The sequence below is a fragment of the Trichoderma reesei genome (assembly GCF_000167675.1).
Source record: "Trichoderma reesei QM6a unplaced genomic scaffold TRIREscaffold_3, whole genome shotgun sequence".
NCBI classification, from domain to species: domain Eukaryota; kingdom Fungi; phylum Ascomycota; class Sordariomycetes; order Hypocreales; family Hypocreaceae; genus Trichoderma; species Trichoderma reesei.
Genome location: NW_006711150.1, coordinates 690,713 through 708,352, shown reverse-complemented (window position 1 = coordinate 708,352; position 17,640 = coordinate 690,713). Strand labels below are relative to the sequence as shown.

The 17,640-nt window shown below is 54.9% G+C and overlaps 8 protein-coding genes across 8 annotated transcripts; 5 read left to right on the top strand and 3 right to left on the bottom strand.

The window, feature by feature from the left end:
* Window positions 1–229: 229 nt before the first annotated feature.
* Window positions 230–2,696, top strand: TRIREDRAFT_75290 (uncharacterized protein; the record flags this gene model as incomplete). The annotated part of the gene is made up of 1 exon (XM_006962834.1): window positions 230–2,696. The coding sequence occupies exon 1, from the start codon at window positions 252–254 to the stop codon at window positions 2,694–2,696; it is 2,445 nt and encodes an 814-aa protein (XP_006962896.1). The 5' UTR covers window positions 230–251.
* Window positions 2,697–4,620: 1,924 nt separating this feature from the next.
* Window positions 4,621–5,643, top strand: TRIREDRAFT_56326 (uncharacterized protein; the record flags this gene model as incomplete). The annotated part of the gene is made up of 1 exon (XM_006962833.1): window positions 4,621–5,643. One exon carries the CDS (start codon window positions 4,621–4,623, stop codon window positions 5,641–5,643), a length of 1,023 nt encoding a protein of 340 aa, XP_006962895.1.
* A 473-nt stretch (window positions 5,644–6,116) lies between these two features.
* TRIREDRAFT_104272 (uncharacterized protein) lies at window positions 6,117–6,641 on the top strand (the record flags this gene model as incomplete). The annotated part of the gene is made up of 2 exons (XM_006962832.1): window positions 6,117–6,385; window positions 6,524–6,641. The coding sequence occupies 2 exons, from the start codon at window positions 6,117–6,119 to the stop codon at window positions 6,639–6,641; spliced, it is 387 nt and encodes a 128-aa protein (XP_006962894.1).
* Window positions 6,642–7,680: 1,039 nt separating this feature from the next.
* Window positions 7,681–8,365, bottom strand: TRIREDRAFT_56792 (uncharacterized protein; the record flags this gene model as incomplete). The annotated part of the gene is made up of 2 exons (XM_006962616.1): window positions 7,681–8,006; window positions 8,062–8,365. The coding sequence occupies 2 exons, from the start codon at window positions 8,363–8,365 to the stop codon at window positions 7,681–7,683; spliced, it is 630 nt and encodes a 209-aa protein (XP_006962678.1).
* A 688-nt stretch (window positions 8,366–9,053) lies between these two features.
* On the top strand, window positions 9,054–9,965 carry TRIREDRAFT_2591 (uncharacterized protein; the record flags this gene model as incomplete). The annotated part of the gene is made up of 2 exons (XM_006962427.1): window positions 9,054–9,076; window positions 9,146–9,965. 2 exons carry the CDS (start codon window positions 9,054–9,056, stop codon window positions 9,963–9,965), a joined length of 843 nt encoding a protein of 280 aa, XP_006962489.1.
* A 313-nt stretch (window positions 9,966–10,278) lies between these two features.
* TRIREDRAFT_72615 (Lysyl-tRNA synthetase, class II) lies at window positions 10,279–12,604 on the bottom strand. The gene is made up of 10 exons (XM_006962615.1): window positions 12,546–12,604; window positions 12,339–12,509; window positions 12,194–12,259; window positions 11,976–12,131; window positions 11,821–11,920; window positions 11,651–11,769; window positions 11,236–11,599; window positions 10,822–11,183; window positions 10,639–10,763; window positions 10,279–10,580 (listed from the first exon to the last, which is right to left on the bottom strand). The coding sequence occupies exons 1-10, from the start codon at window positions 12,582–12,584 to the stop codon at window positions 10,295–10,297; spliced, it is 1,788 nt and encodes a 595-aa protein (XP_006962677.1). The 5' UTR covers window positions 12,585–12,604; the 3' UTR covers window positions 10,279–10,294.
* A 1,146-nt stretch (window positions 12,605–13,750) lies between these two features.
* Window positions 13,751–15,088, top strand: TRIREDRAFT_56572 (uncharacterized protein; the record flags this gene model as incomplete). The annotated part of the gene is made up of 1 exon (XM_006962831.1): window positions 13,751–15,088. The coding sequence occupies one exon, from the start codon at window positions 13,751–13,753 to the stop codon at window positions 15,086–15,088; it is 1,338 nt and encodes a 445-aa protein (XP_006962893.1).
* A 251-nt stretch (window positions 15,089–15,339) lies between these two features.
* Window positions 15,340–17,203, bottom strand: TRIREDRAFT_120378 (isocitrate dehydrogenase, subunit 1, NAD dependent, mitochondrial). Its single transcript, XM_006962614.1, has 3 exons — window positions 17,063–17,203; window positions 15,712–16,703; window positions 15,340–15,653 (listed from the first exon to the last, which is right to left on the bottom strand). Exons 1-3 carry the CDS (start codon window positions 17,093–17,095, stop codon window positions 15,569–15,571), a joined length of 1,110 nt encoding a protein of 369 aa, XP_006962676.1. The 5' UTR covers window positions 17,096–17,203; the 3' UTR covers window positions 15,340–15,568.
* Between the last annotated feature and the right edge of the window lie 437 nt (window positions 17,204–17,640).

Sequence of the window (17,640 nt, the reverse complement as noted above, 5' to 3'; positions counted from 1 at the left end):
GCGAAAAAAAGGGGGAGTTTGTCTGTCTGTCTGTCACTATCGATCTAGATACGCTCAAGGGCGGCGGCATATACCCGCTGAATCTAGGCTGCCTCTTATTGAGCATTGATTAAATGTATATATAACCAGATCATCAACACCTCCCTCTTGCAAATAGAACATCTCTCTGTTACAACTCCTTCGGTCAATCTTATACTTGGAATTGACAGATGGGATCCATGTTGTACAACTCCTCACCCCCAAATCCCACCATGGCCCCAACCCTCGGGTCTTCCCTGCAAGCCCAAGGCCTCGCAGACGAACAAAGGGGCCTGCTCGACCTCATCGACAAGCTCCAGTTCGCCCAGCTAGACAATGTCAAGCTACCTCAAATCGTCGTCGTGGGCGACCAGTCCGCCGGCAAAAGCTCCGTCCTCGAAGCCCTCAGCGGCACGCCCTTCCCCCGAGACGCCGGAGCATGCACACGCTTCGCAACAGAGATTCGCTTGAGAAGATCCAAGGAGACAAATCTCAGCGTGTCCATCATTCCGGACAAGAATCGTCCGTACAATGAGCAGGCCCGCTTGCTGCAGTTTGGGGGCGACGTCGGCATCGACACGTCCTTTGACGGCTTGATGCGCGAGGCCACGGAGCTCATTGCGCCGCGCAGCATCCCCGGTCGATTTGCCGCACGCGACATTCTCGTCGTGGAGAAGTCTGGGCCGGAAATGCCCATGCTGAGTCTCGTTGACCTGCCGGGCCTTGTTCGCGTGGCGAACCGGGATCAGTCCGAGGCGGACATCCAGACCATTGAGATGCTCTCTGATCGATACATGAAGAGCAGCCGGACAATCATACTGGCCGTCATTGGCGGCAACAACGACTATGTGCAGGCGCCCATTTTGAAAAAAGCACGCCACTTTGACCCTTCCGGGTCGCGCACAATCGGCGTCTTGACGAAGCCGGACATGACGGAGGGCATCGGCCTCGAAGACAAATTCATCGGGCTCGTGACGAACAGGGACCCCGAAAACAACTTCAAGCTCGGCTGGTATGTCTTGCTCAACCCCGGACCAGGCGACTACTGGTCGTCTGCCGAGGAGCGATCACGACGGGAAGCCGACTTCTTCACAAGGGGCAAATGGGCCGCTCTGCCACCTCACATGTGGGGGGTTGAGGCCCTGCGGCAGAAGCTCAGCTCGCAGCTTCAGCGACATGTCGGAAAGCACGTCAAGTCTCTCCGGAGACAGATCCAACAGGCCCTCGAGCAGTGCGAAGCCGAGCTCAAGGCCATGGGATCGGGAAAGGACACCATTGAGGAGATGCGCTTCGAAATGGGCGAGCTCTTCTCGGCATCAGGCAACCTCGTCACGCCTGCTGTCAACGGCAACTACAAAAACCCGGTAGGGGAGTCCTTCTTCTCAAGACGATCCAGCCCCAAGGGAACACCGGCGCAAAAGTTGCGGGCCCGTGTCCGCGAAGAGAGTGAACGGTTCTCGCGCCTCTTCCGCCAGCACGGCAGCAAAGTCAACTTTGCTCCCTCTTCCGGCTCTGGTGTGAACCTGCCGGCGGCGGGAGTCGTAGGAGACCAGGCAAAGAAGGAGTTTGCGCAGAGAGAAGTCGAGCCGCTGCTTCGACAAATTCGCGGAAACGAGCTTCCCCTCGACTCCAACCCCCGGGCTCCCTATATCTTGTTCCAAGACTTTTCCCGGAACTGGCCGGTCCTGGCTCAAGAGTACAAGGACAACGTCGGAGTCATTTGCAACGAGTTCCTCGCTGACGTGATTGACCATGTGTGGCCACTCAGGATGAGAGATGCCCTGAGATTCCACTTCTTGGAGAGAAAGATGAAGGAGATGATGGACGAGGCCGAGAAGGAGCTCAAGAGACTGACCGACGACTTGGAGCTGGAGCTGCAGCCATATGATCCGGAGTACGAACAGCGTCTCATCAAGTGGCGCGCGGAAGCCACTGAGAATGGCGGTAGCTACACCGAGGCGGAAGAAGTGCTCGAGAAGATGCTCATCTACTACGACCTGACGGCGCGGATATTCACGCGCAACGCAATCACCCAGGTCGTCGAGCGACATCTGCTTCTGCGGATGCTCGGCCTCTTCAACCCCGTTGAGATTCTGCGCATGCCGGATTCCACGATTGAGGCCATTGCCGCCGAGAACAAGGAGACGCGGGATCGCCGCACTGCCTTGAAGGCAAGGAAAGCCGCCATCGAGGACGCACGGAGCATCTGTGCCAGTCTGGCAATGCGGAGCGAGCTGCGGGCGTATGAAGACGAGATGGAGGACCAGGTCGACACGGACGATGAGGGTCAGTCGCAGAACGACTACGGCTCCAAGCGCTTCTCTGCGTCTTCAAATCTTGAGAATGTTCAACCACCTTCAACATCTCAGAATTCGGCAGTGCGTCGCAAGAGACGGGAGGAGCGGCCTCGCCAGTCCATCAGCATAGAGACGCAGCAGAGCCAGCAGAGCGTCCAGACCAATGGTGCATCTGCTCCTGAGTGGGACGAGTCGTACTATACGACAGCCCAGCCGGCACCTCACCATGCGCCGCCTCCTCCTCCACCTCGACCGCAGAAAGTAGGGTTCGAGGACGGCGAGAGGTATGATGCCACTCCGAGAGTCGATTCGGCCAGCCGGGCGAAAGAGAGCGCGAGGCACAAGCTGGCTTCGTTGATGAGGAATGGCGTGCAGAATTAGGGGTGAGATGGATTGTTTCATTCTGTGTTAACTTGTTCGACGCTTTTCATGGCTGGGATTGCATCTTTTGAGGCACATGGCGATAGATAGACATGTAGTTAGTGACTTGTAGCGAATGAGCTTGCAATATATGGTATATTGCCGTATAGAAAGATATTCTTGAACCCTTTGCACCGGCATTGACACGACCTTTGACCACTGTTCTCTCCCTGTGACGGCTCGCGAGGCTCATATACTCGGTGCAACTGCTGCTGATGGAATTTCCAAACATGGTGTAGGCTAGTAGTATGGGATCCTTCAGGATTTCTGTCACTTATCGATCGTTGCGTAGGTATGTGCCAAATCTGGCAGACCGACCCGGCATCTACATCGACTAACTCATTGTTGGTTTCTAGGGTCCGAGTCATCTTGAAAGAACAGTTGGCATTGAATGTTAGAGCTAAGTGCTCCTCCACATGCTGCAGGCAGGCAGACGCTGATGAAGCCGCTGCGCAATCCCCTGCTTCTCCATGGGGAACCGGATGGCAGCAGGCGACAGCAATGACAGCTTCACAGACGCCAAAGGAACAGATATACGCACTTCCAGGTTCGGAGGGTGTTGCATTCGTGTCTCGACATTCTGAGCTTCCAATGAGCGCCCGCGTGAGTCATCTCAAGCTCCAATCAGCAGAGCAAGCTGTTCACATCAGTTGACGAAGTATCGTCTCCAAGTGTCGGTTCGGCTCATAAACGAGGGCCTCGTCATCGGGCAGCGCGTCTAGAGGACGTGTCTCATGCATTCGGCAAGGCTGAACAGGCAAGGCTCGATATGGTGCATCTTGATGAGAGTCTGGCTTGATGATATTTGGGCGTCTTGAGGGTCGGAGTCGGACGTCGGACGTCGGGGATCAGCGTGTTAAAGAGGATCAAAGGGGGTTTAGTAGGCAAGAGCTGCAGATGCGGGCCAGCCACGGGGCGCCACGCGGGCCAGAGTCGTGCCGAGCGGGTGTGGCTTGACGCCGATGGTGGAGAGACGGAAGTACCTGGGATGTTACGCAGTAAGGTAGTTGACGAGCACGATTACAGGCATTGTGTAGAGATTTTCAGACAGAGTCTGCTGCTAAATGTTTTGGACTGATATGAGATATTCTATGCTCAAATCTACCATCTATATACAACAATTTATGCTTTCTTGAACGGTACATATCAACTGCAACGGCACTTCAGGTACGTCCCAGGACCATCGGCAGTCCAGCAAGCCACAAAACGCCCAACCGGCCTAAAGTTCCCCCCCTGTTGACCTCCGTGCCGCCGACATGCCACGAAGGATCCATGGCAAGGGGGGCCACCAGATATGAAAGCAAACGCCAGTCAACCAGCAGAGAAACATCGGAGCACGGAAGTTCCACAAGGCTTAAAGCTGTCCCGGTCCTTATTACCTAAGCCTTCGCTTTCGCTCTCGCAATTTCCTAATCTAGCAATGTTTCTCCCCCCCTTGTTCTTGGTGGCCCGACCGGTCGGTATGACTTCACTCTTGTTAGTGTTCCAAGCGTTGTCAGGATGGATGGGTTTGCAAAGTGGCTTGGAAGCCATGGCGCTGCTTGAGGGCCGTGATTTGGACACATGGCATCAAGATGGTCCGAGTGACGATGGAAGGATTGGGCATTGACGAGGATGGGGAAGATGTCGAGGAACATAAATAGGACGTGATGTCGCTGTTGAGGAACATGGAATGCTCAGCATCAAGCATCACCACAGACGACAAACACACACAACCATACAAGAGAAGTAATCCACAGCATCAACGCATAAACTCCCGAATACCAACAAACTCACATTCATCAACATCCCCGAACCGAGTCTTGTCACCTCAAGACCAGCCTCACCACTTACACCAAACATCACCACTTACACCAAACTTCACCACTTACACCTCACCACAAACATGTCCATCCCCAACCGCAAAGTCGTCATCACCGCCTACGGCTCCCCCTCCACCGCCCTCCAAATCGTCACCGAACAACTTCCCCCTCCGCCCAAGAACCACGTCCAGGTCAAGATCTTTTACGCCGGCTTCTCTGGCGCAGACGTCAACATGCGCCTCGGCGTCTACCCGCTCCAGCGCTCCGCCCCCCTGACCCCCGGCTACTGCTTCTCCGGCCGCGTCTCCGTCAACGGGCCCGGCTGCTCAAAGTTCAAAGAGGGAGACATGGTCGTCGCCATGACCAAGTACGACGCCGATGCCGAGTTCATCAACATCGAGGAGAAGCATCTCGTCGCCATCCCCGACGGCGTCGACCTCCAGCAGGCCGCCGCTCTGGCCCTCGACTGGACCACGGCCTACGGAATGGTGCATCGCAGCGCAAAGGTCTCCGCCGGCCAGCGCGTCTTCATCCATGGCATCAGCGGTGCCGTCGGCCAAGGCCTCATGTACCTCTGTCTCCTCCAGGGCGCGACCGTGTACGGCACCGCTGCCGAGCGCAACCACGAGGCTCTCAAGGAAGCGGGCGCTCACCCCTTTGTCTACACCAACAAGGACTGGATCAAGGCCATGAAGGAGATTGGGGGTGTTCACGCCGTCTTTGACGCCCTCGGCTTCGAGAGCTTCGACGAGTCGTACTCGATCCTGACGCTCGAGGAGCCCAGCATCCTCGTCGCCTACGGGAACAACCTCTCCTCTCTCACCGACGACGGAAAGCCGCGCTCTCCTTTTCCCGCAATGATCAAGATGCTCTCCAAGTCGCTCAAGGTCGGATGCAACAGGTCAACCACCTTCTTCGGCATCACCCGCAACCAGAAGACGTATCAGCCTGAACTGCGCACGCTGCTCGACATGGTCAAGGACGGCACCATTCGCGTGCCCATCAAGGCCATCTGGGACTTTGACGACATCAAGAAGGCGCATGAGGCGTGGGGGAAGGGCGCGGGCATGGGGTCGCCGCTGATTCGCATTGCGTCTGAGGCTTGAGAGGCTGATTTATGCTTGTGTTTACCATGTTGTTCTTGGTTGGTTTCCTTTGTTGTTGTTGTTGCTGTTGTTGTTGGATAGGAAGCGCATTGTTATCGACGGCTTAGAGCGGCGTATTTCCTTCACACTTCACTTAATGTTAATCACTGCCTCAATGAGAACATTCTCATTTCTTCATACCAAAGCTCATCTCTCTTGCCAATCTACTGCTTCAAACTGCATTCGCTTACTGAAACCCAAAAACACATCGCATCATTCTGAAAAGTGATGTCATGATGCCCTGACGTCACCAGATCACCATGAGGCGAATGTACTTACAACAGGTATCACGTATCACAACATCAGCCTCAAGCAACTTCCAAACTCTCCAATTCCAATTCTAATTCCAATCTCCAATCTCAAACTCATCAACAACCACTCTCATAACCAAAGAAAAATATCAACAACCATCAATTCAAATCGCACAGCCCAAAATGTCATCAACCCTCCACCTCCGCACCCTCACCCCCCGAAGCCTCATCCGCACAACACAAGCACCCTCACTCAACCGCCCATTCCACCAAACCATCCCTCGTCTCACTCCCGCCGTCAAGCAAGAAAGCGACAAGCCGCCATCCGAAGAGACGCAGAAAAAATCCAAAAAGGGCAGCGTCCCTCAGCCCAAGATTTCCAACCTCAGCATGCCCGGCGTTAACAAATCGGAGGAGCTCACCAAGGAGCAAAAGGAGGAGGTCCGGAAGCAGTAAGAACTCCCCCCTTCTTCCTCTGCCTTCTGTATTGTTATTTTGTCCCTTGATGATATGTTCTACAATCGTTTGTTGATATCTTGAAGTGAAGCTGGAGGCAGTGATGGAAGCTGATCGATTTATGATGGAAACAGCAACGAAGACTTTGAGAAGAAATTCGACCATGGTCAAACGGCACCAGACGACAAGGTAGACAAGAATTTCTGGCAAGGGAACCAGGAGGGTCACGAGGGTGAGGGTCGCAAGCCTTGATGCAAGGCCGTAATCCCGTCGATTTTCTTTCCTTCTCTTCTTTTTTCGTCTTTTTCCTTTTCCGCGCTGCCATTGATGCGGTTTGCATCTTTGAGGGTACAGGAGGGCCGCAAGGGCTTCACTCTATGTGTCACGACATGAGCAATGGTTATCTTTTATGTCACTAGCATCATACGTTGCCAATAACAATCGGTGTATTTGATGAATTTGTACGTCGAGATGCTAAGCTGGCCTGCATCTGGCCGTGCGAGCGACTTCCCATTCCTTGACTTATATAGTCGGGGTCCAGGAAATGTTGTATACATATCCGAGATCCACGGTCAACTGAGCCCAGAGCAGCATATTTACACGTTTCCCAAGAGACTCAATGGTCCGTAGTTGCTCAGTTCTCAAGTTATGGACGATCGACAGATTCAGAAGCGACGCCCTGCTCTATGTCACTGAAAATGTCGAAGGCAACCCACACGTTTCAGCGCGGACAGTTGAGCATCGTTGAGACTGGCGGATGCGGCGTAGAAGCTCCTATGTTGCACCGCCATAGAGGAAGTTTACTCTCAAGATTGCTGGTCATTGACTTGCATTACGCTTGGATCGACGGTACAGAGAGACTGCCTGTGGAAATTGTTAGCAGACTCTTCACCCGCTCAAGAACCCTCGGAAGACCAACATCACCAGCAGGGCAAGCCACGGATGGCAGACCAAGAGTGGCACAAGAAGCCATGTCGCCAGCATTCATTCCGCGACGGTCGAACCGCCTTTCCCAAGGCCGCCACTCGACATGTCGACCTGCCGGATCATCCTCAACCCTGTGCGCGTTACTGTGCCACTCTAGAAGAGCCGCGAAGAAGAAGCGGCAGCAGTCATTATGACTTTGACCGCCGGAGATGGTTCATCGCAGAGATGGGGCATAGCAATTGACGCCCATGGCTCTCGGTACCCTATCTCAGAAGATCTAAGGTCGTTTGATCGGAGTGGCGTAATCGTCAGAAGCTCATCGAGCCGGCCCTATGCCAAGCGTCTCACAGCAGCGATAGAATCTTCATGGCCGGTCCATCCCGGTGCCAGCCATATCCCCAATCAAGCCGCGAACCCAGTCCACAACGGCCTTGACCAGGCCCTGTGGCCGGCTCTTTCCCTCCATGCCGCGAACAGGTTCGGTGCCCATGGTAGGCAGCACATTGTCGCCGGCGGACAAGCTGACAAACAGCGCAAAGGGCACCAGCCAGACGCACAGACCGAAGTACGACGCGATCATGGTAAAGGTCGGCACGTCCACCTTGTCATAGTACGAGGTTCGGGTATAAGCTCGCGCCTGAGTATCGGCAAAGTGTCGAAACCAAACATAGTGATCGCACAAGACCAGGACTACAGCCCACGTCAGTATACGCCCCACCCAGTCGCATGGCAAAGAGAAACATACCGCAAGACAGCAGAAACAGCGGATCCGTGAGCTGCACAAAGGGAAACTTGCGCATGTTGCCCAGATACACCACATGCGAAAAGATGCCCAACACCGTCGCCCAGAAGGGAAAGCCGTCGAGGAGCCAGAGCGCAACCTGCACGCCAATGATGATCTGAATCAAGCGCGTGAGCAGGCGCTTCGCCAGGACGGTGTGCTCCTCCACCAGCTCCGACAGGTAGTAGAGCCCGGACGCGATGGACAGCGTCAGGAAGCAGAAGCCGAGGATGGCGCCGGCGTAGCCCAGCAGGGGTAAGATCCACATGTTGTCTTGTCTGAATGTGTCGAGCTGTAGATTGTCGAGAAGGCGTGGTCGGATACCGGATTGATTGGTATAGAGAGGAATTGCGGCAAGCTTGGAGAAGGCGGTAGAGGCGGCGACAGGTTAGAGAAGACGAAGGAAGCGGACGAACGACTTAGACAGGGGTGAGCTGCTGTGGACACGTTCATGTGCTTGTATGTACATACATGGGATGAGCTGCATGGATCTAGCTCGTGGGGCTGTCGTCATGCGGAACTATTGCTTTTCCCGCTCCGACAAGGCTCAAGGACGCAACCACACGATGCTCTTATACGAAGCTTTGTAGCGCTGAGAATGACGACCTATAGATGGGGTACAACAATAAGAGAGTTTTCTTTTCTCCAAGCATAGATTCCCATTAATTATCCTCGAGGCCAATGTATACGGGCACTTTGCCGTACGTACGAAAGCAACATCACATGTCGAGCTTCGCCGCTTATCAGCCATGCACCTTAAGCTTATCGATAACACCCACAAAAAAATGTCGCGATGCGCCCGCCTCAGCGCAACGCCAACGACCCAGCAACAAAGAAAAAACAGACGACAACCGCATCCACACCCATTGCTGCATATTTCTTCCTTCAGCGAGCATTGAATGATTCTCAAAGCCTATCACCAATATCATAAGCACCAAACTCCCTAACCCGCCACAATGTCTCGCCCCGAGGACTCTCTGTAAGCCCCCTCCTCCTCCTCCATCCCCCTCCATCCCTATCAACACCAACTCTAACCATATTATCCCAGCGCGGCCGACGTCCACTACGACGACACCGAAGCCCGCAAATACACAACCAGCTCCCGCATCCAAAACATCCAAGCCTCCATGACCCGCCGCGCCCTCGAGCTGCTCGACCTGAAATCCCCCTCCCTCATCCTCGACGTCGGCTGCGGCAGCGGCCTCTCAGGCGAGATCCTCTCCGCCGTCGACCCGTCCGACGGCGGCCCGCACACCTGGATCGGCATGGACGTCTCCCCCTCCATGCTCGACATTGCGCTGCAGAGGGACGTCGAGGGCGACCTCCTGCTCGCCGACATTGGCCAGGGCGTGCCCTTTCGCGCGGGCACCTTTGACGCCGCGATTAGCATCTCGGCAATCCAGTGGCTGTGCAGCGCCGAGTCGAGCGAGACTTCGCCCACGGGGCGACTGAACCGCTTCTTCAACGGCCTTTACGCCTCGCTGAGGAGGGGCGGCCGCGCCGTCTGCCAGTTCTACCCCAAGAACGACACCCAGCGCAACATGATCACCCAGGCCGCCGTCAAAGCGGGCTTCGGCGCGGGTATCCTCGAGGACGACCCCGGCACCAAAAACGTCAAGCTGTACCTCGTGCTCACCGTCGGCAACAATGGCGGCGAGGGCGGAAACACGGACATCACTGGCGTTGTGGACGGCATGGACAATGTCGACGTGCTGGATGCGCGGAAGAGGCTCAAGGCGAATAACGCGCAGCTCAAAAAGGGGAGCAAGGCGTGGATCGTCAAGAAAAAGGAGCAGATGGAGCGCAAGGGCAAGATTGTCAAGGCTACGTCAAAGTACACCGGCCGCAAGCGTCGGGTGCAATTCTAAGAGCGGGCTGTATGGTCTTGATGCATGGTATAAGGCGTTGGTGGCGTTGCTATTTTGGTCTTTAAGGCTTTTTTCTAGACATATGATATATATGTATGAATTTTCTTGATACCCTCTTATTCATCGGGTCAACCTTGGCTTGGCACATCTGTTGGAAGGTTGGATTGTATACCGGAGAAAGCACTTTATTCTGGTCTTCTACATCGGTATAAGATGCTGTTTCTGGAACAACACTCTATCAGATCACCAATAGTTCATCCTTCAACTCAAAAGTCCCATCCAAGCCCAATATTTTTCTCTTTTTGTCTTCTTTCGTTTCAAGCACTCGTCTATGCCTGTCCGAGGCCCTCGGCAGCCTTCTCAGTCACGCCGACAGTCTGCTCCGGCTTCATGGTAGGGAAGGCCAGGACTTCTCTAATGCTGTAGTTGTCGGTCAAGAACATCATCATTCGGTCGATACCCATGCCCCAGCCACCAGTGGGGGGGAGGCCGTGCTCGAGGGCGCGGCAGAAGGTCTCGTCGACGCCCTGCGCTTCATCGTCACCCTGAGCCTTCTGTCGGGCCTGCTCCTCGAATCGCTCACGCTGCTCAGCAGCAACGTTCAACTCGGTGTATCTACATTGTGTCAGTACTTCCGTCACGAAGAACGTAGCAGAGGAGTTGTTGTACTCACGCATTGACAATCTCCTTCTTGCAGACGAAGGCCTCGAATCGCTCGCAAAGGCCGGGGGTGTCGCGGGAGCTCTTGGCCAGAGGAGACATCATCTTGGGGTGGCCAGTGATGAAGGTGGGGTTGATCTAGAGAAAACGTTAGCGAAGACGTTGGATAAGTTATTGATGCTCGCCATCAACTTACGCATTGAGACTCGAGGAACTCTCCAACGAGAGCATCCAGCATGCGGGCGTTGGTCAGAGGCGGGTTGCACTCAACACCAGTCTTCTTGAGGATTCTCCGGAAGAACTCGTTGGCCTCGTCGGTGTGAAGCTCGTCGGCAGGAGGGAACTTCTCGCCGACACACTCCTCCAGGGTGGGAATCATCTCAATGCGGCGCCAGGGGCCCTCCCAGTTGATCTCAACCTCCTCGCCCTTGATGTTGTGGTACTTGGTCTTGTAAGAACCGTGGATGTGCTTGACGAGGCCGGTGACGAGCTCCTCGGTCATGTCCATGAGGTCATAGTAATCGGCGTAAGCCATATAGAACTCGAGAGTGGTGAACTCTGCAGCATTGTCAGTACATACCGGCCTGAGCATGGGAGTGGTAAAACGTACCAGGGTTGTGAGTCAAGTCCATGCTCTCGTTTCTGAACTGTCGGCCCATCTCGTAGACTCGGTTCAGGCCACCGACGACGAGCATCTTGAGGTACAGCTCAGGGGCGATACGGAGGTACATGTCCATATCCAGATCGTTGTGGTGGGTGATGAAAGGCTTAGCGGTGGCGCCACCAGCAATGGCGTTGAGCATGGGGGTCTGCACGGCGATGAAGTCCCGGTCGTCGAACCAGCGGCGGATGTAAGAGTCAACCTTGGCACGGGTGATGAAGACGTTTCGGACGTTGTCGTTCATCATGAGATCGAGGTATCGCTGGCGGAACCGCTGCTCGGGGTTCTTGAAGCCATAGTGGTCATCGGGGATCTGACAGAGTTAGAGAACGAACACGCCTTGGATACAGTCACAGTGGCCTACCTGGTGCAAGCAGGGCGACAGAAGAATGACTTCAACGGCCGCAATAGAAAGTTCACCGGAGTAGTCGCCGGATCCCTGCTTGGTCTTGGGGTTGGTTCGGGTAGGGTAGCCTCGGATGCCTGATAGCGGAGGTTAGAGCCGTCAATTTCAGTTGTGCTTCATATACGAACCGATGATATCACCACGGCGGAGGTGGAGGTGCTGCTCGTCAAAGTCGGGAGTGCCCTCCTCGCGGTTGTCAGCCTGGGCAAGGACTTGGAGACGAACGCCCTGGAAAATGTTAGAATGACGATTCAGTATCGCAGGTTACCACGGGATGGCATACCTCGGAGCGAATATCATAAAAGTACAGCTTGCTGCCTGCAGATCGTCGGACGTAGACTCGGCCAGCGAGCGAAAGCATCTTGCTCTTGTCGTACTCGCCGTTCTTGAGGTTGGAGAATTCCTCGGCAAACTTGCGGATGTCGTATGTGACATGGAACTATAAGATGGTGAGCAACTGGAGCCCTTTAATAAGGTCGCCCAGAATCTGTTGATGCGCACCTTGTGGGGGTAAGCCTTGCCCTTGGCATGGAGCTCGTTGACGGTTCTTGATCGAATCTCAAAGTACTGTTGTCATCCGTTAGTTAGCATGGCCCTCATCAGGATCGGGACCGGTGAAGCCCCCCCCCCCCGGCGCATCGCATACCTGGTTGGGGGTGAGCTCCTTCTCAGCAGCCTCGGCGTTCTTGTTGCCAGCGGCCTGCGCGGGCTTCTTGTCCTTGTGGGCAGCCTCCTTCTCCTTCTTGGCGGCCTCCTTCTCGCGGGCCTTCTGGCGCTTCTTGAGCTCCGTCTTGGAGATCATCTCGCCCGTGACCTCGTCGAGGTGCAGCTTGGACGCGGCGGCGGTGACCTCGGCGACGGCATCGCCGGCAGCGGGTTGGTTGTCGGCCATGGTTTGCGGGTTTTGTGGTGGTTGAGGGTAAGTTGGGACGTTGGGATATCTCGAGGCTGGAAAATCAGATAATAAAAAAAAAATTATATCGGATGCAGAGTCATAGCAGAAATCGGAGTCACCCCGCCATGCGCCCAGGCCAGGCCAATGGAGGGGTTGGTTAGTACTAGGTACTTTTTGTGTGAGTGGACGGGAATTCAATCCCCCGATCCGACCGATGCAATTGACTGCACTGCCTTGCCAACTTGGACGCTTTCAACCAACACCATGCCTAGACTCAAGAACAAAAATGCTACTTATGACTCTGCCTCAAAAAATTCGAACGGCTGGTGATTCAAACTGAATCATTGAAGCCAAGTGTTTATATGCTGCGTGTTGGACACTGAACCGCTTCTCTTTCGTCTGAGCCGTCAGCAGTCTAGGACTGGGCTCGTGTTGTTGTAGCCCTTACACGTCGAGAGTAAAACTAGCTTTTTGCGGCGTAGGCATCAAGCTAGGTATTATACCGTCATAGATCGAGCTTCGTGTTCCCTGCTCCTTTGCTGTTTTTTTAGTGGTTTACTGCGAGTGCTGGATAGCCGGTTCGTAGCCAACATCAAGCATAACGAAGCACTTCTTGCTTCATCAAAGAGCCAGCCTTCCATACCAAGCCATGGATCATCACCATAGTATCTGGAAATTAACGAGCAAGACGTCGGTGATAAGGCCTCCAGTAACGCTCTGCTGCCTAAGGTAAGTCTCCGTCACCAGAACCCCGCTGGCGTCGTCACAGTCAGCAGCATGCGTATAATTCCCTACAACTACCTATACAAGTCTGTCACGTCCGCAACTCGGCCGACGAGCCGAGCAGAGTAAGCGATGCGTACCTTATCTGCCACCAGCCTTTCCTACAACATGAACTGACTTTTGCTCGTCACGTTAACCGCTTACTGCACTGTCTGAGCCTTATCGCCATCGAGGTCCCGTATTCGTACGAAGCTTTGGCTTCTATCTCGCTCGCTGGGGGGGAGGGCAACCAAGTTCGTGTCCTCTCAACACCAACTTATAACTTCTCCCCCCCTCGCAACCTCAACATCACAACCTCTTGTACATCTCTCTTCATATCCCCATCCACAACTCCCTCAACACACACAAAATTCCAATCCTCCCAATAAAAAAAAAACACCATGTCCCTCTCCTCCCGCGCCTCCAAACTCACCACCCCCGACCCCTCCTTCTCCATCCTCACAAACCCATACCACCCAACCCTCAATCCCTCGGGGCACATCAACCTCGCCGTCGCCGAAAACACCCTCATGCACGCCTCCCTGCAATCCCACCTCCACTCCCACCTGCACGTCCCAACCTCCGCCTTCACCTACGGCGACTTCTTCAAGCGCAGCCGCTCCGCCATTGCAACCTTTCTCACCAAGCATCTTCACGCCGTGTCCCCCATCAAGCCGGAACACGTCGCTGTTGTGAGCGGATGCACAGCTGCGGTGGAACACATCTCATGGGCGTTGGCCGATCCGGGGGACTTGATCTTGCTTGGGAGACCGTACTATGGGGCTTTTCCATGGGATGCGACGATTAGGACGGGGGCGAAGCTGGCGTATGTCGATTTCGGCGACGAGGATCCTCTGGGAGATACTTGCGTCAAGAAATACGAGGACAGAATCCTTGAAGCAAAGGCCAACGGAGAAAATGTCACGGCCTTGCTGCTCTGTCACCCGCATAACCCTTTGGGAAGATGTTACCCCCTCCACGTCCTCATCGACCTGCTCAAGCTATGCAACAAGCACAAGCTCCATCTCATCAGCGACGAGATCTACGCCCTGTCCGTCTTTGAAAACACAGTCGACGCGGAACCTCCTCTTTGCCACCCTCCTGCGCCCTTCCACTCTGTGCTGTCCATCGATCTCACGGGACTGATTGATCCCGCATATGTCCACGTCATATGGGGCATGTCCAAGGATTTCGGCGCAAACGGCCTCCGTCTGGGAGCCATCATATCGCAGCACAACATCGACTTGATGACGGCCCTGTTTCCCCTCGTGCTGCTCACATCAGTATCCTCCCTGACAGAGCACGTCCTCGCAAACATTCTCGAAGACGACGCCTGGGTCGAGACTTACATCAAGGAGAACCAGCGCAAACTATCCACATACTACAAACACATCACCACCTGGGCCAAGACCAACGACATCGTCTACGCTCCCGGTGTCAACGCGGGCTTCTTCATCTGGGCAGATCTCGGACGGACATTTCGCAAGCACCGAAAGGATGAGCCGGAGGACCTCGACCAGGCTGTTATGGATGCTTTGCTGAGACACAAGGTCTTTCTTGCTTCGGGGGCGAGGTTCGGGTCCGAGAAGCCGGGGTGGTTCCGGATCGTGTTTTCGCATGAGAGGGAGTATTTGGATGAGGGACTGAGGAGGATTGTTGCGGCGGTGACGACGCCTGAGCCGTTGGAGGAGGCGAGGATAGATCTGAGGCGTGGCTCAATAACGGCTGAGGACTTGTAGAGCATAGACTTGTTTAGATTTTTTGACTGAAAAGGTAATACCAATAGGTACCATTGCGGAATGAAACAATGCGATCCTGCAGTCAGTCACACTGAAAAACGAGAGCATCTCCTGTCAGTACCTTAAAATTCTATGTATTCAGACTCCATACGCTCATGTTAAACATAGGTTACACACTACCCCTTTTCCATCTCCCCTCTTCAACCCTCACTGAAGGTCGATTCCCCTGCCTCCCCCTGTCCTTTTTTTTTTACTCTCTTTGCCCCTTGGATTTTTTGCGTAAATCGGCGGCGTCGCTGTGCGCATCGGCCTCGGCTTCTAACGTTTGAGGTATCAAGTTCTTTTCCCCCAAAACACACCCCGGCGGAATGTGTGAGGAGAAAAAGGGTGTGGTTGTGTTTGGGGGGGTTTTCAGAATATTTTCCAGGTCAGCTTCGCCTTGCGGTTGGGCAAAGTCTGCTTTGTGTGCGGTTTGGGTGCTTAGATGGTCTCCATCTTGTCGAGGATGGCCTTGGTGAACTCGTGCGTGGTGGAAACACCGCCCATATCGCGAGTGCGGACCTTGCTATAGGAGCTGTCAGTAAATCCGTTTCTCACTCGTGATTCAACAAAAGATCACTTACCCCTCGGCAATGACGCCGTAGACGGCCTTGGAGATGCGGTTAGCATGGTCGTCAAGGCCCAGGTGTCGCAGGAGCATGCTGCCGCTGAGGATCATGGCCGTGGGGTTGGCCTGGTCCTTGCCCTTAATATCCAGGCCGACGTGACGGCAACCGGGCTCGAAGACGGCAATCTCGCGGCCCATGTTGCAGCCGGGGACGATGCCGGGCCCGCCGACGAGGGCGGCGCCAATGTTGGACAGGATGCCGCCGTACAGGTTGGGCATGACCATGACGTCAAACTGCTGGGGGCGGGAGACGGCCTGCATGGAGGCGTTGTCGACAATCATGTCGTTGACCTCGAGGGTCGGGTACTCCTTGGCGGTCTGGTGGAAGGTGCTGCGGAAGAGGCCGTCGGCGAGCTTCATGATGTTGGCCTTGTGGATGCAGGTGACCTTCTTGCGGCCGTTGGCGAGGGCAAAGGCGAAGGCGAACTTTGCGATGCGCTCCGACTTGGCGCGGGTGATGATCTTGAGCGACTCGACGACGCCGGGCACGCTCTGGTGCTCGAGGCCCGAGTACTCGCCCTCGGTGTTCTCGCGGATGATGCACAGGTCGACGTCCTTGTGGCGCGTCTCGTAGCCGGGGATGTTCTTGATGAGCGAGATGCTGGCGTAGATGTCGAGCTCCTGGCGCATGGCCACGTTGAAGCTCTGGTGGCCGGACCGGCTGACGGGCGTGTGCAGGATGCCCTTGAGGCCCAGCTTGTTGCGCTTGAGCGAGGCGACGCTCTCGCGGAAGGCCTCCTCGGTGCGCAGCGCGCTCTCCTCCACGCCCGACACCTCAATCTGCTCCCACTCGACGGGCACGTTGTCGGCCTTGAAGATGGTCTTGACCGACTCGGCCACCTCGCCTCCGATGCCGTCTCCGGGGATCAGCGTGACGGTGTACTTGCCGCCGAACTTGGCCGGCTTGAAGATGTCGGACTGGACGGTGGCGAACGATCGGGTCAGCTGCTGCGGCTGGGCAGCAGCACGGAGGACCTGTGGGTACAGCATGTCAGTCACCTCCTCGTCGTCCTCATCATGATCCCGCTTCGTCATCATCCATCTTTTTGTCTTTTTGTTTTGTTCCCCTCCGCAACCTCTCCCGAGCATCATCTCGAATCGCCCTCAAGCATGGGGAGAAAAATCTCGCGGCGACAACCTCGGCTCAGCACGAGCCCCTCCACCTCTTTGCTCTGCCTCTTCTCCAACGACGCAACCATTCCACCACGTCATCCTCCCCCCATCCTGCAGTAAAAGCTCAAACCCAAGACCCAATCCCAATTCCATCATCATCATCGGAAGACAAGCAACGCAGAGTGGCAACATACCTGAGCGGTCCTAAGAGAGCTTCGTGACAGCATCTTGAACAAGGGGGACAGAGACGTCTCAGGTATTTCGGAACGTAAGGGTAATCGAGTCGTAGGCTATCAGGCACACCACAGAAACCCAAAAAAGGCCCCAAGCACACCGAGAGAAGAGGAGAAATATACAAGGTGGAAATAAAGAGAGGAGAGAGGTAGAAGTCAAGTCTGCTCAGCAAGAACAAGGGAAAAAAAGGGAACAAGTTCCAAAAAATCAAGTGCCAAAAAAAAAGCACCAAGTTATTACCGCACTTCTCCAAATCGGCAGTGTCGTCTCTTGCGGCCAATCCCATTAAGCCGAGCACCTCTTTTTTTTTTTTCCTCTCCCTCTCGGCCTGCGCCGGCGCCGCCTGCCTCCATACAGTAATAATACACTCGCACCTGTTTTGGCGCTTCATTTTTTTTCTTCTCTTCCGCCTTGGAGAGACTCCCTTTTGCCCCGTTTTTCAGGTGCAGATTTCGGAAAAAAGTGCGGAATGCGACGTCTTTCCGAGCGCAGCTCCGGGCCTTGAGTCTAGACTTGTTTAGGACTAGTAAATTGTTTA